The sequence below is a fragment of the Anomaloglossus baeobatrachus genome, chromosome 6 (genome assembly GCF_048569485.1).
Source record: "Anomaloglossus baeobatrachus isolate aAnoBae1 chromosome 6, aAnoBae1.hap1, whole genome shotgun sequence".
NCBI classification, from domain to species: domain Eukaryota; kingdom Metazoa; phylum Chordata; class Amphibia; order Anura; family Aromobatidae; genus Anomaloglossus; species Anomaloglossus baeobatrachus.
This window is the reverse complement of record NC_134358.1, coordinates 146,977,044-146,994,908: the sequence shown is the minus strand read 5'-3', so window position 1 is coordinate 146,994,908 and position 17,865 is coordinate 146,977,044. Positions and strand designations below refer to the sequence as shown.

Sequence of the window (17,865 nt, the reverse complement as noted above, 5' to 3'; positions counted from 1 at the left end):
TCGTACTCCAGCAAGAGCTCAAGTGGGATTTGTGATGAGGCGCGCTCCACTTGTCCAACGCTCCTGATTCAGTCATTCATAAAAAGTACTCCTATTCATCTGACTCTAGCCCATCTCCTCATCAACACTGGTGTTAACAGCGCTGGTTTTGATAAATTATGCCCATAGTCCTATATTATGTTTTTCAAAGAGGACAACCCTCAAAAGGCCAATCCCTTTCCATATGCCCTATTAGGACATCATACATAGGATCCTCTTTGTGAACCCATCCATGAGCCAAAATGAAGACTCTTGCTAATGCACCATGCATTACATGGTGTTTATGGTCAGGTGGTCCTTGGCAATACAGGATGACCACATAGGCATCAGTCAGATGATCGGGGTCAGACTGCAAGGGGTGTTTTTTGGAGATACCTTTAATAAGTTCAGAACAATGTATAGATTTGTGAGATCAGACTTACATGGAATTTGTCACCAGGTTTTTGCTCCCCAATCTGAGAGCAGCATAATATAGAAACAGAGATTCTGATTGCAGCAATATGTCATTTATTGGACTGTTTGCTGTAATTTTGACAAAATCCCTGTTTTCTCTGCTACAGCTCTAGCAGTTATACAGAGATCATGCATCTGCTGGACTACCTGACAGCACGCCAAGTAAGACTTCTAATGATAATCTCCTGCTAATTAGAGATTTTATAAAAACTACACTACGCAAGCCTACTAATTGAAACATTTCTGCAATCAGGGTCTCTGCACCTAAATTATGCTGCTCTCAGATTAGGTGGCAAAAACCTGGTGACAGTCCCTTTAAATAATATAAGAACTAGTGTTATTTTAATCTACATGTTTAATTCATTTGTACATACATATATTGTTCTTCAAAATTGCAGAATTGCACTCAGAGATTTACATTAATTTCTTTAGATCAAATGCCATTTTTACTTTTTATCCAAGGACGGCATGTCCAGGACCTGTATTGTGACCATGTTTTTTCTTCCTATACAGAATAACAATGTTGTAATGTTTTCATTTGTAATTCTAGATACAGAGTAACCTTCCAGGGCAGAAAGAGTTATGGTTGTACGTAACTGACACTACTCTCCAAGTGGCATCTGAGACCCTTAGAAAGCCCAGAATTCTTAAAGTTTGCATTTTGCCATCTTGTGTGTTGGACAAGACACTGCAAGATATATTTTCTAAGAAGTCTTTTTGCAGTATATTTTTCAAGGATGCAGTCAAAGAAAATGGTAAGAAGTCTGCGTGTATTTTTTTCTGTGCGAATGAATTGTTAATACTGTATAAAAATAAATTGAATTGAGCTGTAAGAGAATATCATCAAACTCATTACACAGATATTGAGGTATCGCAATTTGTAAATATTTTTTATATATATACAGTGCTGGCCAAAAGTATTGGCACCCCTGCAATTCTGTCAGATAATACTCAGTTTCTTCTTGAAAATGATTGCAATCACAAATTCTTTGGTATTATTATCTTCATTTAATTTGTCTTCAATGAAAAAAAAAATTGTCATAAAGCCAAATTGGATAAAATTCCACACCAAACATAAAAAAGGAGGTGGACAAAAGTATTGGCACTGTTTAATTTGTGTAATTAACAGCACCTGTAACTTACCTGTGGCACCTAACAGGTGTTGGCAATAACTAAATCACACTTGCAGCCAGTTGACATGGATTAAAGTTGACTCAACCTCTGTCCTGTGTCCTTGTGTGCACCACATTGAGCATGGAGAAAAGAAAGAAGACCAAAGAATTGTCTGAGGACTTGAGAATCCAAATTGTGAGGAAGCATGAGCAATCTCAAGGCTACAAGTCCATCTCCAAAGACCTGAAATTTCCTGTGTCTACGGTGCGCAGTGTCATCAAGAAGTTTAAAGCCCATGGCACTGTGGCTAACCTCCCTAGATGTGGAAGGAAAAGAAAGATTTCAACACAAGATTGTGCGGATGGTGGATAAAGAACCTCGACTACCATCTAAACAAGTTCAAGCTGCCCTGCAGTCCAAGGGTTCAACAGTGTCAACCCATACTATCCGTCGGGGTCTGAATGAAAAGGGAATGTATGGTAGGATACCCAGGAAGACCCCACTTCTTACCCCGAGAAATAAAAAAGCCAGGCTGGAGTTTGCTTAAACTTAACTGAGAAAGCCTAAAACGTTTTGGAAGAATGTTCTCTGGTCAGATGAGACAAAAGTAGAGCTTTTTGGGAAAAGCCATCAACATATAGTTTACAGGAAAAAAAAGAGGCATTCAAAGAAAACAACACGGTCCCTACAGTCAAACATGGCGGAGGTTCCCTGATGTTTTGGGGTTCGTTTGCTGCCTCTGGCACTGGACTGCTTGACCATGTGCATGGCATTATGAAGTTTGAAGACTACCAACAAATTTTGCAGCATAATGTAGGGCCCAGTGTGAGAAAGCTGGGTCTTCCTCAGAGGTCATGTGTCTTCCAGCAGGACAATGACCCAAAAAACCTTCAAAAAGCACTAGAAAATGGTTTGATTGAAAGCACTGGAGGCTACTAAAGTGGTCAGCAATGAGTCCAGACCTGAATCCCATAGAACACCTGTGGAGAGATCTCAAAATGGCAGTTTGGAGAACTGGCGCCCTTCAAATCTCAGGGACCTGGAGCAGTTTGCCAAAAAAGAATGGTCTAAAATTCCAGCAGAGCATTGTAAGAAACTCATTGATGGTTGCCGGAAGCGGTTGTTCGCCGTTATTTTGGCTAAAGGTTGCGTAACCAAGTATTAGGCTAAGGGTGCCAATACTTTTGTCTGGCCCATTTTTGGAGTTTTGTGTGAAATGATCAATAATTTGATTTTTGTTTCATCCTCCTTTTGTGTTTTTTTTCATTGCAAGCAAAATAAATGAAGATAATAATACCAGAGAATTTGTGATTGCAATCATTTTCAAGAAGAAACTGAGTATTATCTGACAGAATTGCAGGGGTGCCAATACTTTTGGCCAGCACTGTGTGTGTGTGTGTGTGTGTGTGTGTATGTGTGTATATATATATATATATATACACATAGATACACACACCGTATATAGACTGTATATTTTTCTTTTTTTTTTTTTTTTTAAACATCTGCAATTACTTGCTGTGTTTTATGGAGGCCATAAAAAGTAATATTAATGTTAGAGAGTGCGGGTTAGCTGTTATAAAAATGGATCTCAGAATGAATAACTGTCAATTATGCAAAAAGTTGGTTAAGAGGAATATAGTACACCTATTCCTACGTCTTTATGTAGTCTTATCATTTAAGTGTTAACTTGCTGTCATTTTGGATGATTGTAATGTACACAGCACCAATTGAAATGTTTTTATTGGCAGGCGGGATCATTTGTGTTGAACGCACAGTTCTCTCATTACAAAAGCCCCCTTTATCCTGCACTTCTGGCATTAGTGAGCTAACTAGCCCTGTCAGACTAGATGAACTGGATTCTTCAACAAAGGCAAATACATTGTGCACCGTAAAAGGTTGGTACATAAGTATAATAACAAGTACATATCATCTAACCCTTTTCAATGTTTTAAAATATCAGATTACGTGTTCTGTAGTTAGATATTGTAGTCATATATTGTATACACTGTTGAGAATGGCTGCTTTTGACTTAGCTTGACTCTGAAAAATGTATAATATGCAGACTATACAACAAATCATACGGATTCTTCTTATTTAGGGTACGCTCACATCAATATAATAAAAATTGCTCCAATGTTCCTCCCGAAAAGTTGAACGAGTATCTTGTGTGTCACTTCGTATGTCATGACAGTGTGCATTTTTTTTCTTGCCTAGCATCGGTATGCCATCTGTATGCAATGCGTTTTTATTATCTTTTACAGTTTAGAATACTCTATGTAATTTCTTTCTTGTTCTCAGAAATAATAAAGTAATCAAATATTAACATATAAATAGATAGTTAAAGAGAGAGAATACATACATTTCCTGCAGACAAATAATTTCCCAATCCTTGTACATATAATAAACTTGCACCCTTCAGTACCTTTCATGTGGCACTAAAGGGTGTTTATCCGTTTAGTATGCCTCTGGTGTATTAAAGGCCATTTTCCACTCATCCCCCTGTTTGACCCAGATCAGATTCTAGGCCCCCCTAAGGTCAAGTTTAAAGAATCATTTACCACCAGCAATCTGATTTAAAATTTCAGGAATGAGTGGAAGAGGTTAATTGAACCGTTATTTAGTTGTTATACCGGAAGTCCAGGCATGACCGTAAGTCACCATTCTTTTTTTTTGACAAAGAAGAATCCAGCAACCGGCGACAAAGATGGCCTAATGTGTGCATTCGCTAAACTCTCTGTAATGTACTCTTAGAGAGCTGATCTCTCAGGACCAGACAAATTATAGAATTTACACTTGGGCAATTTTGTCCCTGGGATCAACCTTATGGTGCAGCTGCAAGGTCTATGGGGAGGCATCTTCTGACGTCGTTTCTCTGAGACCATGTCATAAAAATTGGAGAGAGAACCAGGAAGGCTTGTGGTTGCCGCTGAAATACAGTCATGGCCAAAAGTTTTGAGAATGCTACAAATATTAATTTTTACAAAGTCTACTGCTTCAGTTTTTCTAATGGCAATTTGCATATACTCCAGAATGTCATAAAGAGTGATCAGTTTAACAGCAATTACTTGCAAAGTCAATATTGGCTAAGAAAATGAACTTTAACCCCCAAAACACATTTCCACATCATTGCATTCCAGCCTTAAAAGGAGCAGCTAACATTGTTTTAGTGATTGTTCCATTACCACAGGTGTGGGTGTTGATGAGGACAGGGCTGGCGATCAATCAGTCATGATTAAGTAAGAATGACACCACTGGACACTTTAAAAGGAGGCTGGTGCTTGGTATCATTGTTTCTCTTCAGTTAACCATAGTTATCTCTAAAGAAACACGTGCAGCTATCATTGCTCTGCACAAAAATGGCCTAACAGGGAAGAGTATCGCAGCTACAAAGATTGCACCTCAGTCAACAATCTATCGCATCATCAAGAACTTCAAGGAGAGAGCTTCCATTATTGCCAAAAAGGCTCCAGGGCGCGCAAGAAGGACCAGCAAACGCCAGGACCGTATCTTAAAACTGTTTCAGCTGCGGGATTGGACTACCAGCAGTGCTGAGCTAGCTCAGCAATGGCAGCAGGATGGTGTGAGTGCTTCTGCACGCACTGTGAGGCGGATACTCTTTGAGCAAGGCCTGTTTTCAAGGAGGGCAGCAAAGAAGCCACTTCTCTCCAGAAAAACATCAGGGACCAACTGATATTCTGCAAAAGGTACAGGGAGTGGACTGCTGAGGACTGGAGTAAAGTCATTTTCTCAGATGAATCCCCTTTTCGATTGTTTGGGACATCAGGAAAACAGCTTATTAGGAGAAGAAGAGGTGAGCGCTACCACCAGTCTTGTCTCATGCCAACTGTTAAGCATCCTGAAACGATTCATGTGTGGGGTTGCTTCTCAGCCAAGGGAATATGTTCACTCACAGTCTTGCCTAAAAACACAGCCATGAATAAAGAATGGTACCTGAATGTCCTCCAAGAGCAACTTCTCCCAACCGTCCAAGAGCAGTTTGGCGCCCAACAATGCCTTTTCTAGCATGATGGAGCACCTTGCCATAAAGCAAAGGTGATCACTAAATGGCTCATGGAACAAAACATTGAGATTTTGGGTCCATGGCCTGGAAACTCCCCAGATCTTAATCCCATTGAGAACTTGTGAGCAATCATCAAGAGACGGGTGGACAAACAAAAACCAACAAATTCTGGCAAAATGCAAGCATTGCTTATGCAAGAATGGACAGCTATCAGTCAGGATTTGGTCCAGAAGTTGATTGAGAGCATGCCAGGGAGAATTGCTGAGGTCCTGAAGAAGAAGGGTCAACACTGCAAATATTGACTTGCTGCATTAACTCATTCTAACTGTCAATACAACCTTTTGGTACTCATAATATGATTGCAATTATATTTCTATATGTGATGTAAACATCAGACAAACACAAATAAAAACCAGAGGGCAACAGATCATGTGAAAATATAATTTTGGTGTCATTCTCAAAACTTTTGGCCATGACTGTACAGGTTTCTAGTCAGTGGTCTTTACAATATGTGCTCCATTTCATTATCCCCTGAATTTGGCAATCTACGGTGGGGTTATGTAAGGCTAACCAGGAAAACCCCAGGACTATTTGTGTAGAAAGGCCCTTGAGAACATAACATGAAATCCGCTCAGGATGCAGTATCATTATACGAAGTTCCAGCCTCTCTACACAGTCAGAAAAGCCGCAACCCTTTTCCCGAGCAAGGTAAGGAATCAATGGCAAATATTGCAGTAGAATTTGATAACTCCTTCAAATCTAACCCTGTGGAACAAGCAAACTGTTCATCAATCATGTTTGCCCCTGAACCACTGTATAGAAAGGCAGTAATAGGACGTGTTTAGCCCCCAAACTTAACACTGGCGGGTATTAAATGTTGAAAGTCCATTGTGGAGGTTATATGTAGACCCAGGTTGGGATCCCCCAAACATCCTGGTTCTAGGAGTTTTCCGACTGCCATCTTTCCCTGAGCACCGAGAGTCAGGCACTGATAGTGTCCCTTTTTGCCACAGGAAAAAGAGACTCCTCCCCTTTAGTGTAGTGGACGTTTTTCCCCCATGGGACGTCCCTCTGCTCTGCATGGGCTAGGGTGAGGACTCTGAAGGTAATAAAGGTACAGAAACCCTCCTCCCCAGATGCTTTAGATTCATGGATCTCTGCTGAAATTGGCGATCAATACATATTACCAAGGACATGACACATTCTAAAGAAGGAGGGGTCTCATATATAACCAATGCCTCCTTTAACCTTTCAGACAACCCCTGGAAAAACTATCTTTTCATCGCAGAGTTATTCCACTGTGTGTTCGTGGACCTGTGATGGAAAGCGCAATACTGCTCTGCAGCCCAAATCACCTGTTGTAGCGAACTAATTGTAAACTGGGCTAATGATGTTTTATCTGGATCATCACAGATGAGCCCAATTGCCTAGAAAAACCCGTCTACAGTCAAAAATACAGGAGAATCTGAGGGCAAGGAACAGACCCATACTTGTGAGTTCCCACTTAAAAAAAAGACAATAATTCCAACCCGCTGTTCCTCACCACCAGATGAGTGGGGATGTAAACAGAAATACAACTTACATGCCTCTGTGAAAGTAGGAAAGTGGCTGCGCTCCCTCGAAAACTTTTCAAGAAGAGGCAGTTTGAGCTCTGATGATTCTGAGACCACAACAGATTGCATCGGTGTGGTGGACTAAGCTTGATGCTGTATTACCCTCTTTAATTCAGCCACCTGAAGTGACAAGGTCTGCAATTGTCTAAGTGCAACAACCCGGTCATGCTGAAATGTAGTGAAAGTGACGCCGGCTATAATGTCACAATGTGACTGCAGGATAGCGAGGGACAAGGGGTTCCTACACTGTTTCTCCTGCTATGGGTCCCTAGGCTATCCCTAACCTCCAGATTACCCTGAAGGTGGAGACGCTGAATTCCTATGACTTACTGTTCTACTGACCAGATCTAATCTGTTACCCCCTTTTCCAAGGAAGGAAGGAAGGGTCTGGAGTGTGATGGAAACAGAGCTCAAGACAGACACTGGGAAACCAAAACGCAGACACACTGTAAACTCACAGGAACAAACAGTAAAAATCTAAGGAGAAAAGCAAGAGTAGGAAGGCAGCAACAAAAAGATGATAAGCGTTAACACCACAACCGCTCACAGCAATAATGCACAACAAAACCAGTAAATCTGGATCCCAACACCTCACCAGACCAGTATACGTAAGCTATAAGCTGGTATTGATTGATTGTGACTAGCTCCCCCACAGCATGTGATCAAAGAGACTAAAAAGCAGCCCTGCAGAGATTAACTGTTGCGACCATGCCTAAAGGCTGCTTTACACGCAGTGACATCGCTAGCAATGTCGCTTGTGAAAGCACCCGCCCCCGTCATTTGTGCATCACGGGCAAATCGTTGCCTGTGGCGGACAAACTCGCTGCTACCCGTCACACATACTTACCTCCTAACAACGTCGCTGTGGCTGGCGAACAGCCCCTTTTCTAAGGCGGCGGCGTCACAGCGACGTCACACGGGAGGCGTCCAATTGAAGCAGAGGGGCGGAGAGCAGCCGCAGGAAAGTCACGCCCACCTCGTTGCTGCAGGACGCAGGTAATGTGTTCGTCGTTCCTGGGGTGTCACACGTAGCGATGTGTGCTGCCTCAGGAACAACGAACAACCTGCGTCCAGAACAAGGAATGATATTTGGGAAATGGACGACGTTTCAACAATCAACGATTTAGTGAGTAGTTTACATCATTAGCGGTCGCTCGTATGTGTTACATGCAACGACGTCACTAACGAGGCCGGATGTGCATCACGAATTCCGTGACCCCAACGACATCTCGTTAGCGATGTCGTTGCGTGGAAAGGCCTCTTTAGTCTGGGGGTCGATGCCTGTGTCTCCCTGCACTGATCAGAGAAATTAGCAGGCAGGTTTCCAGAATCTGTAGTTTCCACAGATCCCAACTCCATGGCAGTTGACAATGCCTGCAAAAATCTCCCTTTTACACATGTTCAGTTCTCATCCATTAGAATAGATCTATGAGCAATTCATTGATAAAATTAAGGCTGAATTCACATTTCCTGTAATCATCCATTATAACGGATCCAGCAGAGATCTCTTGGCCAAAAAGTTCTGCAAACACAACTTTTTTTGTTTGATGTCTGCCTAATCTGTTTTTTTTTTGTTTTTTTTACATTGGAATCTATGGAGGACAGATTTGTTAACGGATTGTTATTTAGACATCTATTTTACTTTAATTTGCAACAGATCCGTTTCTTTTTTACACAGGATCCGTTACAAATGGAAGATGAATAGCAATCCATTAACATATCAGTCGTCTATAGAGTCCCATTTTAAAAAAAAAAAAACGGATTCTGCAGAATTCATTTTGCCAACTGATCTTTACAGCCTCTGTTCTAAGGCATGATTACAGGACATGTGAATGTAGCATAAGTTGTACAGACACAATTTTTTTGTATGGCTGTAAAAAATCTGATTTTGAACTGGATCCATTTTTTTTTAACATTGAAGTCTATTCAAAACAAATTTTAAAAAATAATCAGTTTTCTTTCATTTGAAAAGGATTCGTGCTCTGCTTACTGGATCAATTGCAAATGTAAGAAAATGGATGGCTATTTTAACTGATCCGTTTTTCATAGACTTCAATGTTAAAAAAATGGATTCAGGGTTTTTTTTTATCAATGGATTGGTGCTGGATCCATTCTAACCATTGATTACTGGACATGTGAACTCAGCCTAATACATGCTATTGTAGGGCTTATTGTAACAGATATCCTCACCATTTACTGCTAATCAAAACCATATAGTTTACTGCTTCTTATAAAATGTATAAAGCATGCTGCTACGGTTTTCGTCTCTTGTACCTTGATCAATAGTTTCCTCCATAGCCACCTACGCAATATGCCACCAAACTGTCCCACACACAGTATGATGACCCCATAGACCTCCTTACACCCACTTAACAGCTCCCCAACACACAGTATGACAGACTCCACAGCCCTCAACACACAGTATGATAGACCCCACAGCCCCCACACATGGTATTGTGGACCCATCAGCCCCACCATACACAGTAAGATGAATCTTCACCCTGCCACCACAGTATTATGGACCCCACAACCCCCCACACACAGTGTGATGGTCTGCAGTCCTCCACACACAGTATGATGGGCAAATAGCCACAATACAGTTTGATGTCCCCCATCTCCCCTCCACACACACTCACACACACACACAGTATGATGGACCCTATAGTCCTCCACACAGAGTATGATAGCGCCACAGTTTCCCCCAAACACTGACTGACAAAATAAATACATAAAACTATTCATCTAAGGCCTCGCTCTCATTACCAAATGGCATCGGAGGTGATATGCTAATGACACTCAGTTCAAGCTCTGCTGTGCGTGTGAGCCGAGTGTAATTCTACTGTGACCTGATTCTCTCGCATGCGAGAATCGAATCACAGGTGCGGAGAAGTTGGATAGATTAATCTCCATTTTCTTCCTTACCTGTATCTGTGTATAATACACTGCAGTCGGATGACATCCGAGCGCAGTCCGATGTTACACACACATCCATAGACTTATATGGGTGTGTTTTATCTGATATACTCTACCAAACGCAGCATGCTGCAGTTTTTTTCTTATGCCGATTCGGCGTGACAAAAAAAAAGCAGATAAGCACTGTCTAATTGTTTAACAGTGGTGTAAGTGCAATATGATTTTTTTTTACCGCATTGCACTCATCCGTATTAAGCGCAAGTGGGAGCGAGGCCTAACTCTGTTCCCCCAAAGCAGTGCTGTGGTCTGTTTAGTTTATGTATATTGAGGCTCCTCACAGCAGACCCCCATCTAGTGACATCATCATGCTTGCAACTCTGACACTCAGTTGGAAAGGGAGAACAGTGGAAGAAGGAGCCAAGGGCTGACATTACCTCAATTATATTCAACTGTTTCCACATCTTCGCCTTTGAAATTTAGACAATGGGTGGAGAAGGTGGGGGCGGGCGCATGGTGTGGTAAACCACTGTATCTGCTGGCCACTACGGCTAAAGGACTGGTTGAGGTCTGCAGACCATAATTTGCCCAGGCCTGTCATAAAGTGATAGAGCGATCTAAATTTTTTGGTTCAACAGAACCATCAGGTTTGTGTCTGTAAAACAGATGTTTAAATGTGGCTGAATTATGGCTGTGTGAAACTAACTAAATATGACCAGAATAATATTAGCTTGTAAATAAAAATGTTGAAATTGTCCTGTTTGTCCTAGCAGTAGTGAGGAGAACAGCATGGAGAGACATCACATCATTTCAGGTTCCATTACATCTGTACATCCAAATACATTACTTAACATTACCTGTCTCTCCACTTTAAACCATTGTAGATCCTTGCATCATCAAGTGCTTAGAGTAAGTAGCACAGGATCAAGTTTAAGGTGATCCGGCATTCCCAAGGCTGTCTATTACCTATAGCAACCAAGCCAAACACAATGACTCATGTCTTAGCCAGATATTACTTGGGGTTTCGGTGCTTGTATGTTTATGCCTTACATATTTACGTCACATATTTGAGAGTGGAAGTTTTCCTTTAAAAACAGTATAAATGTGTAAGAAAAATAGCAGACGTGTTGGGGTTCATCAGCGTGCTCAATTTCCTGGACACTTTTAAAATGATTACTGAGGCAGAATAATTTTCCTTACTTGTTGGCGTCTGTGTTTAATGTTATTTCAGACCTGCAATTACCAATGGTTAGATAAATGGTGTTAGGGCAGAGCTTCCAGTGTGGTGCCAATTTGTTGGGCTAATTACCACACTTAGAAATCACACATCCTTACTGTTTACTGCAAGTTCTTTTCCATTTTGCTTCATACAGTAATTAGCTTTTTTCCTCATATCATGTATACAGGATAAACATGAGACACATTTTGTTTCGTTGATGTGTCTGTGTGTTTTTGACTGTCTTTAAGGTATATACTAGGCAGAATTGCCAATTTCACTTATTTTTTTCTGGACATCAAGGACAGGTAATACTTTTTACGGACACATTGGAAAATCATTATTAAAAGTAATTCACGTATACTGCCCATAATCCTTACATGAAGACATTAGCTGCATTCACTGTAAACTGTGATTGATAATTACAGTAAGAAGAATCTGTATGTGTGTCTTCAGCCTTTAAAAAAAAATCATGAATGCCTTATTTTATTTTTTTTTTACGGACAGGGTAAAAAAAAGTGCCCTATTTTTACAGACTGTTCTGGAATTTCTATACGGTTGGCAACCCAGAGACTGGGACAGCTTATGGCAACTTACTAAAAAGAAAATCAAAGATTCTGCTTGAACATATACATGAATCGGCCATAACATAAAAACCAAGAGAATAGCAGTGATTAGAAGAGCATCTCCAAAATGGCACGTTTTGTGGGAGGTGTTCCCAATTTGCAGTAGTTTACAGCTACTATAATTTGTCTAAGTAAGGACAACCAGTGAATAGGCACCAGAGTCAAGGGCAAGCAGAGTTTGTTAATGGGAGAACTTGCAAATCAATCCCCTCTATACCTCTGAATCACAGTGCATGGTCCTGGCACATGACAGCACGCTGTAAATTCAGGCAGAGACTGAGCTGCGATGAGTGGTGACGTCACTCAGGTTAGCCGGGAGTCCCCAGGGTCCTCCACTTGTGAACGCAGGTAACCTGACCTCAGGGGACCTCAGTGAACTCAGGTGAGGTCACTGAAATCAATTGAGATCAAGTTACCTGTGGTCACAGGTGGAGGACTGTGGGAACCTCCAACTGTGGTGCTGCAGCTAACCTGAGTGATGTCACTGCTCATTGCTGCTCAGTCCATGCCTGAATTTACAGAGTGTGGTCATGTTTCAGGATCACGCACTGTGATTCAGAAGTAGCAGAACTGTAATAGTCGCCAGACCTTGTGTAGAATGTCAGACCTGCAGGGGTGTTTTGGGGGTTAATAAAGTAGTGAAAGGTTTTTTTTTTTTTGTTTTATTTCAAATAAGGTTTTTTTTATATTTGTGTTTGTTTTATTTCTTTTCACTTACAGATTAGTAATGGGGGGGTCTCATAGACGCCTCCCATTACTAATCTAGGGCTTAGTGTCAGCTCTGAGTTGACTTTGAGCCCTTATTACCCCGATTGCCAACTCACCAAGGCAATCGGGAAGAGTTGGATAAAATGCTGGGGTTGTCACATCTAATTAATGCGACAATCCTGGGTGGCTGCAGGCTGATATTTTTAGGCTGGAGGTTTCCCCAGCCTGAGAATACCAGCCCCCAGCTGTCTGATTTTATCTTGGCTGGGTATCAAAATTGGGGGGACTGCACACTATTTTTTTTTTAAATTATTTAATTTTTTTTTTTTGTTTTAAAAAATAGCTGCATGCAGTTCCTCCTATTTTGATACACAGCTAAGAATAAGCTCAAGGCTGAGGGCTGCAGCCTGTAGCCGTGTCTTTGTCTGTGCTGAGTATCATAATATGGAGGCACCCTACACCAATTTTTTTTTATTTATTTTTTCTATACGCTATAGACCCGCAGACTGGTTTTGTGATTAGAAGCATCAGGCAGGCTTTCACACAAGCTGATGGCGCTGTCTGACTGCAACCAATCACAGATGCCAGTGGGCCAGGGAAGTAGTGAATATGCATGAGCCTAATGAGCGGACTTGGAAAAAGAATCCGCGGCTGCAAGAGCAGTTACAGCCGTGCCGGTAAGTATAGCACGCTCGTTTTTTTTTTTTTGTTTTTTTTTTTTTTTATTTCTTAGGTGCCTGATCTGGATCAATACCCAGAATTCCCTGAGAATTTTTTGTCATTTTCAGGCTCTCTAGGACAAGGTGCAGTTTTGATCTCTCAAAGGTGCAGTTTTTTTTGTGACAACAAAACTGCAGCGTGCCAATGTTGACTTAGGCTGCTTTACACGCAACGACATCGCTAACGAGATGTCGCTGGGGTCACGGAATTCATGACGCACATCTGGCCTCGTTAGCGACGTTGTTGCGTGTGACACGTATGAGCGACCGCTAACGATCCAAAATACTCACCACATCATTGACACGTCGTTCATTTTCAAAGTGACGTTGATCTTCTGAGACGCAGGTTGTTCGTCGTTCCCGAGGCAGCACACATCGCTACATGTGACACCCCGGGAACGACGAACAACAGCGTACCTGTGTCCTCCGGCAATGAGGTGGGAGTGACCTTCATGCGGCTGCTCTCCGCTTCTATTGGTTGCCTGCTCGGTGACGTCACTGTGACACGGCACAAACTACACACTTAGAAAGAGGTTGTTCGCCGACCACAGCGACGTAGTTAGGCAGGTAAGTACGTGTGACGCCCACTAACGATTTTGTCCGCCACAAGCAGCGATTTGCCCGTGACGCACAAACTACGGGGTCGGGTGCGATCACAAGCGACATCACTAGTGATGTTGCAGCGTGTAAAGCACCCTTTAGGGTATGCACGCACTCTGCAGATTAGGTGCAGAAATTTTATGGCAGAAAACGCACAAAAAAGCATGCATTTTTTGCTGCATATGTGTGCCGTGCGTTTTTTTGTGAATGGTTGGAAGGGATACAAGAGGCAGGAAAAAAAATGCACCAACAATTGACATGCTGCTTTTTATAAAAACTGCAAAAAAAGAAGGAACATCGTGTGCACATTTCAGAATTTATACACTTTGCTGGATAAGGATGGACATTTAGATTCGGGCAACAAACTTCACCAAAAAACTCGGCAAAATGTATAAAAAAAACTGAAGCGTGCGCAAAAGGCCTTACCGTTGTCCTCTGCCGCTCCTGTGTTTTATAAATTTTACCATCTAATTTGCCTGATTTTGATTATTTTATGAAAGCTTACTCACACATAATATTAAGATATACAATCTGACTTCATCTAAGTAGATAGCAATTATCTACATAATTTTTCTTTTCTACAGGGAAAGTTGTTGGAGTAAATGAGAGAGAATCGTATTCTTGGCCGGTGTGTAATCTTTGTAGAAGCAATAAACTGCGACCTTTGACCCAAGAAAGGTAACATTTGTGAGCTGCAGTAACTCACCATTAAATTTGCTGCTTATCAACATTACATATAAGGGTAAGTTCACACAGTGCGTTTTTCGCTGCGTTTTTGCGCGTTTTTTGGGTGCGTTTTTGGCCTCAAAACTGCATGACTTTGCTTCCCCAGCAAAGTGTATGGGCGGCTTTGCACGTTGCGACATTGCACGTGCGATGTCGATGGGGTCAAATCGAAAGTGACGCACATCCGGCGTCGCAGTCGATATCACAACGTGCAAATCCTTTTTGATACGATGAACGAGCGCAAAAGCGTCGTTATCGTATCATCGCTGCAGCCTCCGACATTTCCATAATGCCGCTGCAGCGACAGGTGCGATGTTGTTCCTCGTTCCTGCGGCAGCACACATCGCTGTGTGTAAAGCCGCAGGAGCGAGGAACTTCACCTTACCTGCCGCCGGCTGCAATGAGAAGGACGGAGGTGGGCGGGATGTTTACATCCTGCTCATCTCCGCCCCTCCACTTCAATGGGCCGCCTGCCGTGTGACGTCGCTGTGACGCCGCACGACCCGCCCCCTTAGGAAGGAGGCGGGTCGCCGGCCAGAGGGACGTCGCACGGCAGGTATGTGCGTGTGAAACTGCTGTAGCGATAATAATCGCTATGGCAGCTTTCACTAGTTATTGCACGTGCGACGGGGGCGGGACTATTGCTGCAGCATCGGTAACACATTGTTACCGATGTCGCAGCGTGCAAAGCCCGCCTATGAGTTTTCATTTTTGCTGTTCGCACACAACTTTTTTTTTTAAGCTGCATTTTTGAGCTTAAAAAAAAAATGGACATGTCAATTCTTTCCTGCGTTTTTCTGCGTTCTCCCCCTATGCAATGCGTTGGAAAAACGCAGAGATCAAAAACGCAGCAAAGCGCAGCCAAAAACGCACCAAATCGCGGTAAAAACGCATGCATTTTTTGCCGCGTATTTTCGCCGCGGGTGCGTTTTTTGTGCGTTTTTAGCGGCCAAAAACGCACAAAAACGCAGGGTCAAAAAAACGCAGCGTGTGCACATAGCCTTAGACTAGGTTCACATTTGCTTTGGAGCCTCCTTCACAAGGTTAAATCCATATAGTTTGTTGGAAGAAGTGCATCACATCTCACTTTAAAGAAGACCTTTCACAAAATGTTTCATGATGTACTGGAGACAGTGTATTAGTGGCTGCAGAGCTCAAGAAAACATTTTTTTTATTATTATTATTAATAATGTGTTAACATTTGTTAAGTCCAAGTGAGTGTTATCAGATAGTTTTTACTAGGATAGAGGTGTATACTTCCCTGTATTACACTGACCAATCATAAGTGGATAGCAACTCAGTGGAGAAAGAACACAACCCCTGATAGCTTAGAGCAGGTTTTTAAGTAGGAGTTGTAATGATACAGCTCTGATCTCATGCTGTAACCTTCTGCATGATTAGAAAGTGCTGGGAATTTAGCTGAATGACTAAAGCTGGTGTCACACACAGCGACAACGTCAACGACGTCGCTGCTACGTCACCATTTTCTGTGACGTTGCAGCGACGTCCCGTCGCTGTCGCTGTGTGTGACATCCAGCAACAACCTGGCCCCTGCTGTGAGGTCGCCGGTCGTTGCTGAATGTCCAGCTTCATTTTTTGGTCGTCACTCTCCCGCTGTGACACACACATCGCTGTGTGTGACAGCGAGAGAGCGACGAAATGAAGCGAGCAGGAGCCGGCACTGGCAGCTGCGGTAAGCTGTAACCAGCGTAAACATCGGGTAACCAAGGGAAGACCTTTCCCTGGTTACCCGATATTTACCTTCGTCACCAGCCTCCGCTCTTGCTGCCAGTGCCGGCTCCTGCCCTGTGCACATGTGGCTGCAGTACGCATCGGGTAATTAACCCGATGTATACTGTAGCAAGGAGAGCAAGGAGCCAGTGCTAAGCAGTGCGCGCGGCTCCCTGCTCTCTGCACTGTGACATGTAGCTGCAGCACACATCGGGTTAATTAACCCGATGTGTACTGTACCTAGGAGAGCAAGGAGCCAGCGCTAAGCGCGGCTCCCTGCTCTCTGCACATGTAGCACAGCGATGTTATGATCGCTGCTTCTGCTGTGTTTGACAGCTAAGCAGCGATCATAACAGCGACTTACAAGGTCGCTGTTACGTCACCGAAAATGGTGACGTAACAGCGACGTCGTTGTCGCTGTTGCTTAGTGTGAACCCAGCTTAACACCTTTCAGATAAGGTCATGAGTAGAGCTGATCGAACTCCCCAAAAACCGGGACTGGCGGATCACTGCCAGATTTAAAAATAAGTCCTCTCCGCTCCGGAATCCGGTGCCCATATAAGTCAATGGGCACAAGAATCCGGAGATTAAAAACGTCTGAGGAGGGGATAGGGGGGTAGGAGCGCACACGGTGTACTCACCAAGGCGGTGTCATGGCGGCAAACTCCTTCCGGGTCACGCTTTTATCTTCCAGAGCCGACAATTCAATATTCACTACTTTGCCTGCCCACCGGCGCGTGTAATTGGTTGCAGTTAGACGTGCCCCCACCCTGAGTAGCAGCGTGTCACATGACTGCAACCAATCACAAGCGGCAGGACGGCCGGTGGGTGGGAAAAGCAGTGCAAGTCTCTGCGGGTCAGTATCGTGGTAAAAAATAAACAAACAAATAAAACAATCGGCAGCACAGATATAGCCCGCGGCTGCAGCCCCAGCTGTCGGGCTGTATCTGTGCTGTGTATCCAGTGCCCACAGTCACACGTTCAAGGCTTTGCCGGGTGATGCCATGGCAGACTCTCGCGAGTCCCCCGCAAGTGTGATTCCGGTCTAAGAGAAACTGCATGCGGCTTTTTTTTAATTTAAATAAATAATTTAAAAAAAAACAACGTGCAGTCCCCCCTAATTTTCATCCCCAGCCATGAGAACGCCGGCTGGGGGCTGGTATTCTCAGCCCACAGCCGACCGGTATTGCCGCATCTATTAGATGTGACAATCCCGGTGCGATACCGGCTCTTCCCGGTGGCCTGATACGGTGCCAATCGGGGTAATAAGGGGTTAATAGCAGCACACAGCTGCTACTAAGCCCTAGGTTGTGATAACACAAGGCGTTTGAGATACCTGCATCACAAACCTGTAAATGAAAGTAAATAAACACACACACAGAAAAAAAAT

At 43.0% G+C, this 17,865-nt stretch overlaps 1 protein-coding gene across 1 annotated transcript in view; it reads left to right on the top strand.

Annotated features, from left to right (window-relative positions):
• The window catches only part of SPIDR (scaffold protein involved in DNA repair), a 667,795-nt gene that overhangs the window by 633,531 nt on the left and 16,399 nt on the right, over window positions 1-17,865 (top strand). The window contains exons 15-17 of the mRNA XM_075353290.1: window positions 1,043-1,247; window positions 3,354-3,500; window positions 14,603-14,696. Of these exons, the coding sequence (XP_075209405.1) occupies window positions 1,043-1,247; window positions 3,354-3,500; window positions 14,603-14,696 (446 nt within the window). The remainder of the gene's footprint in view (window positions 1-1,042; window positions 1,248-3,353; window positions 3,501-14,602; window positions 14,697-17,865) is intronic.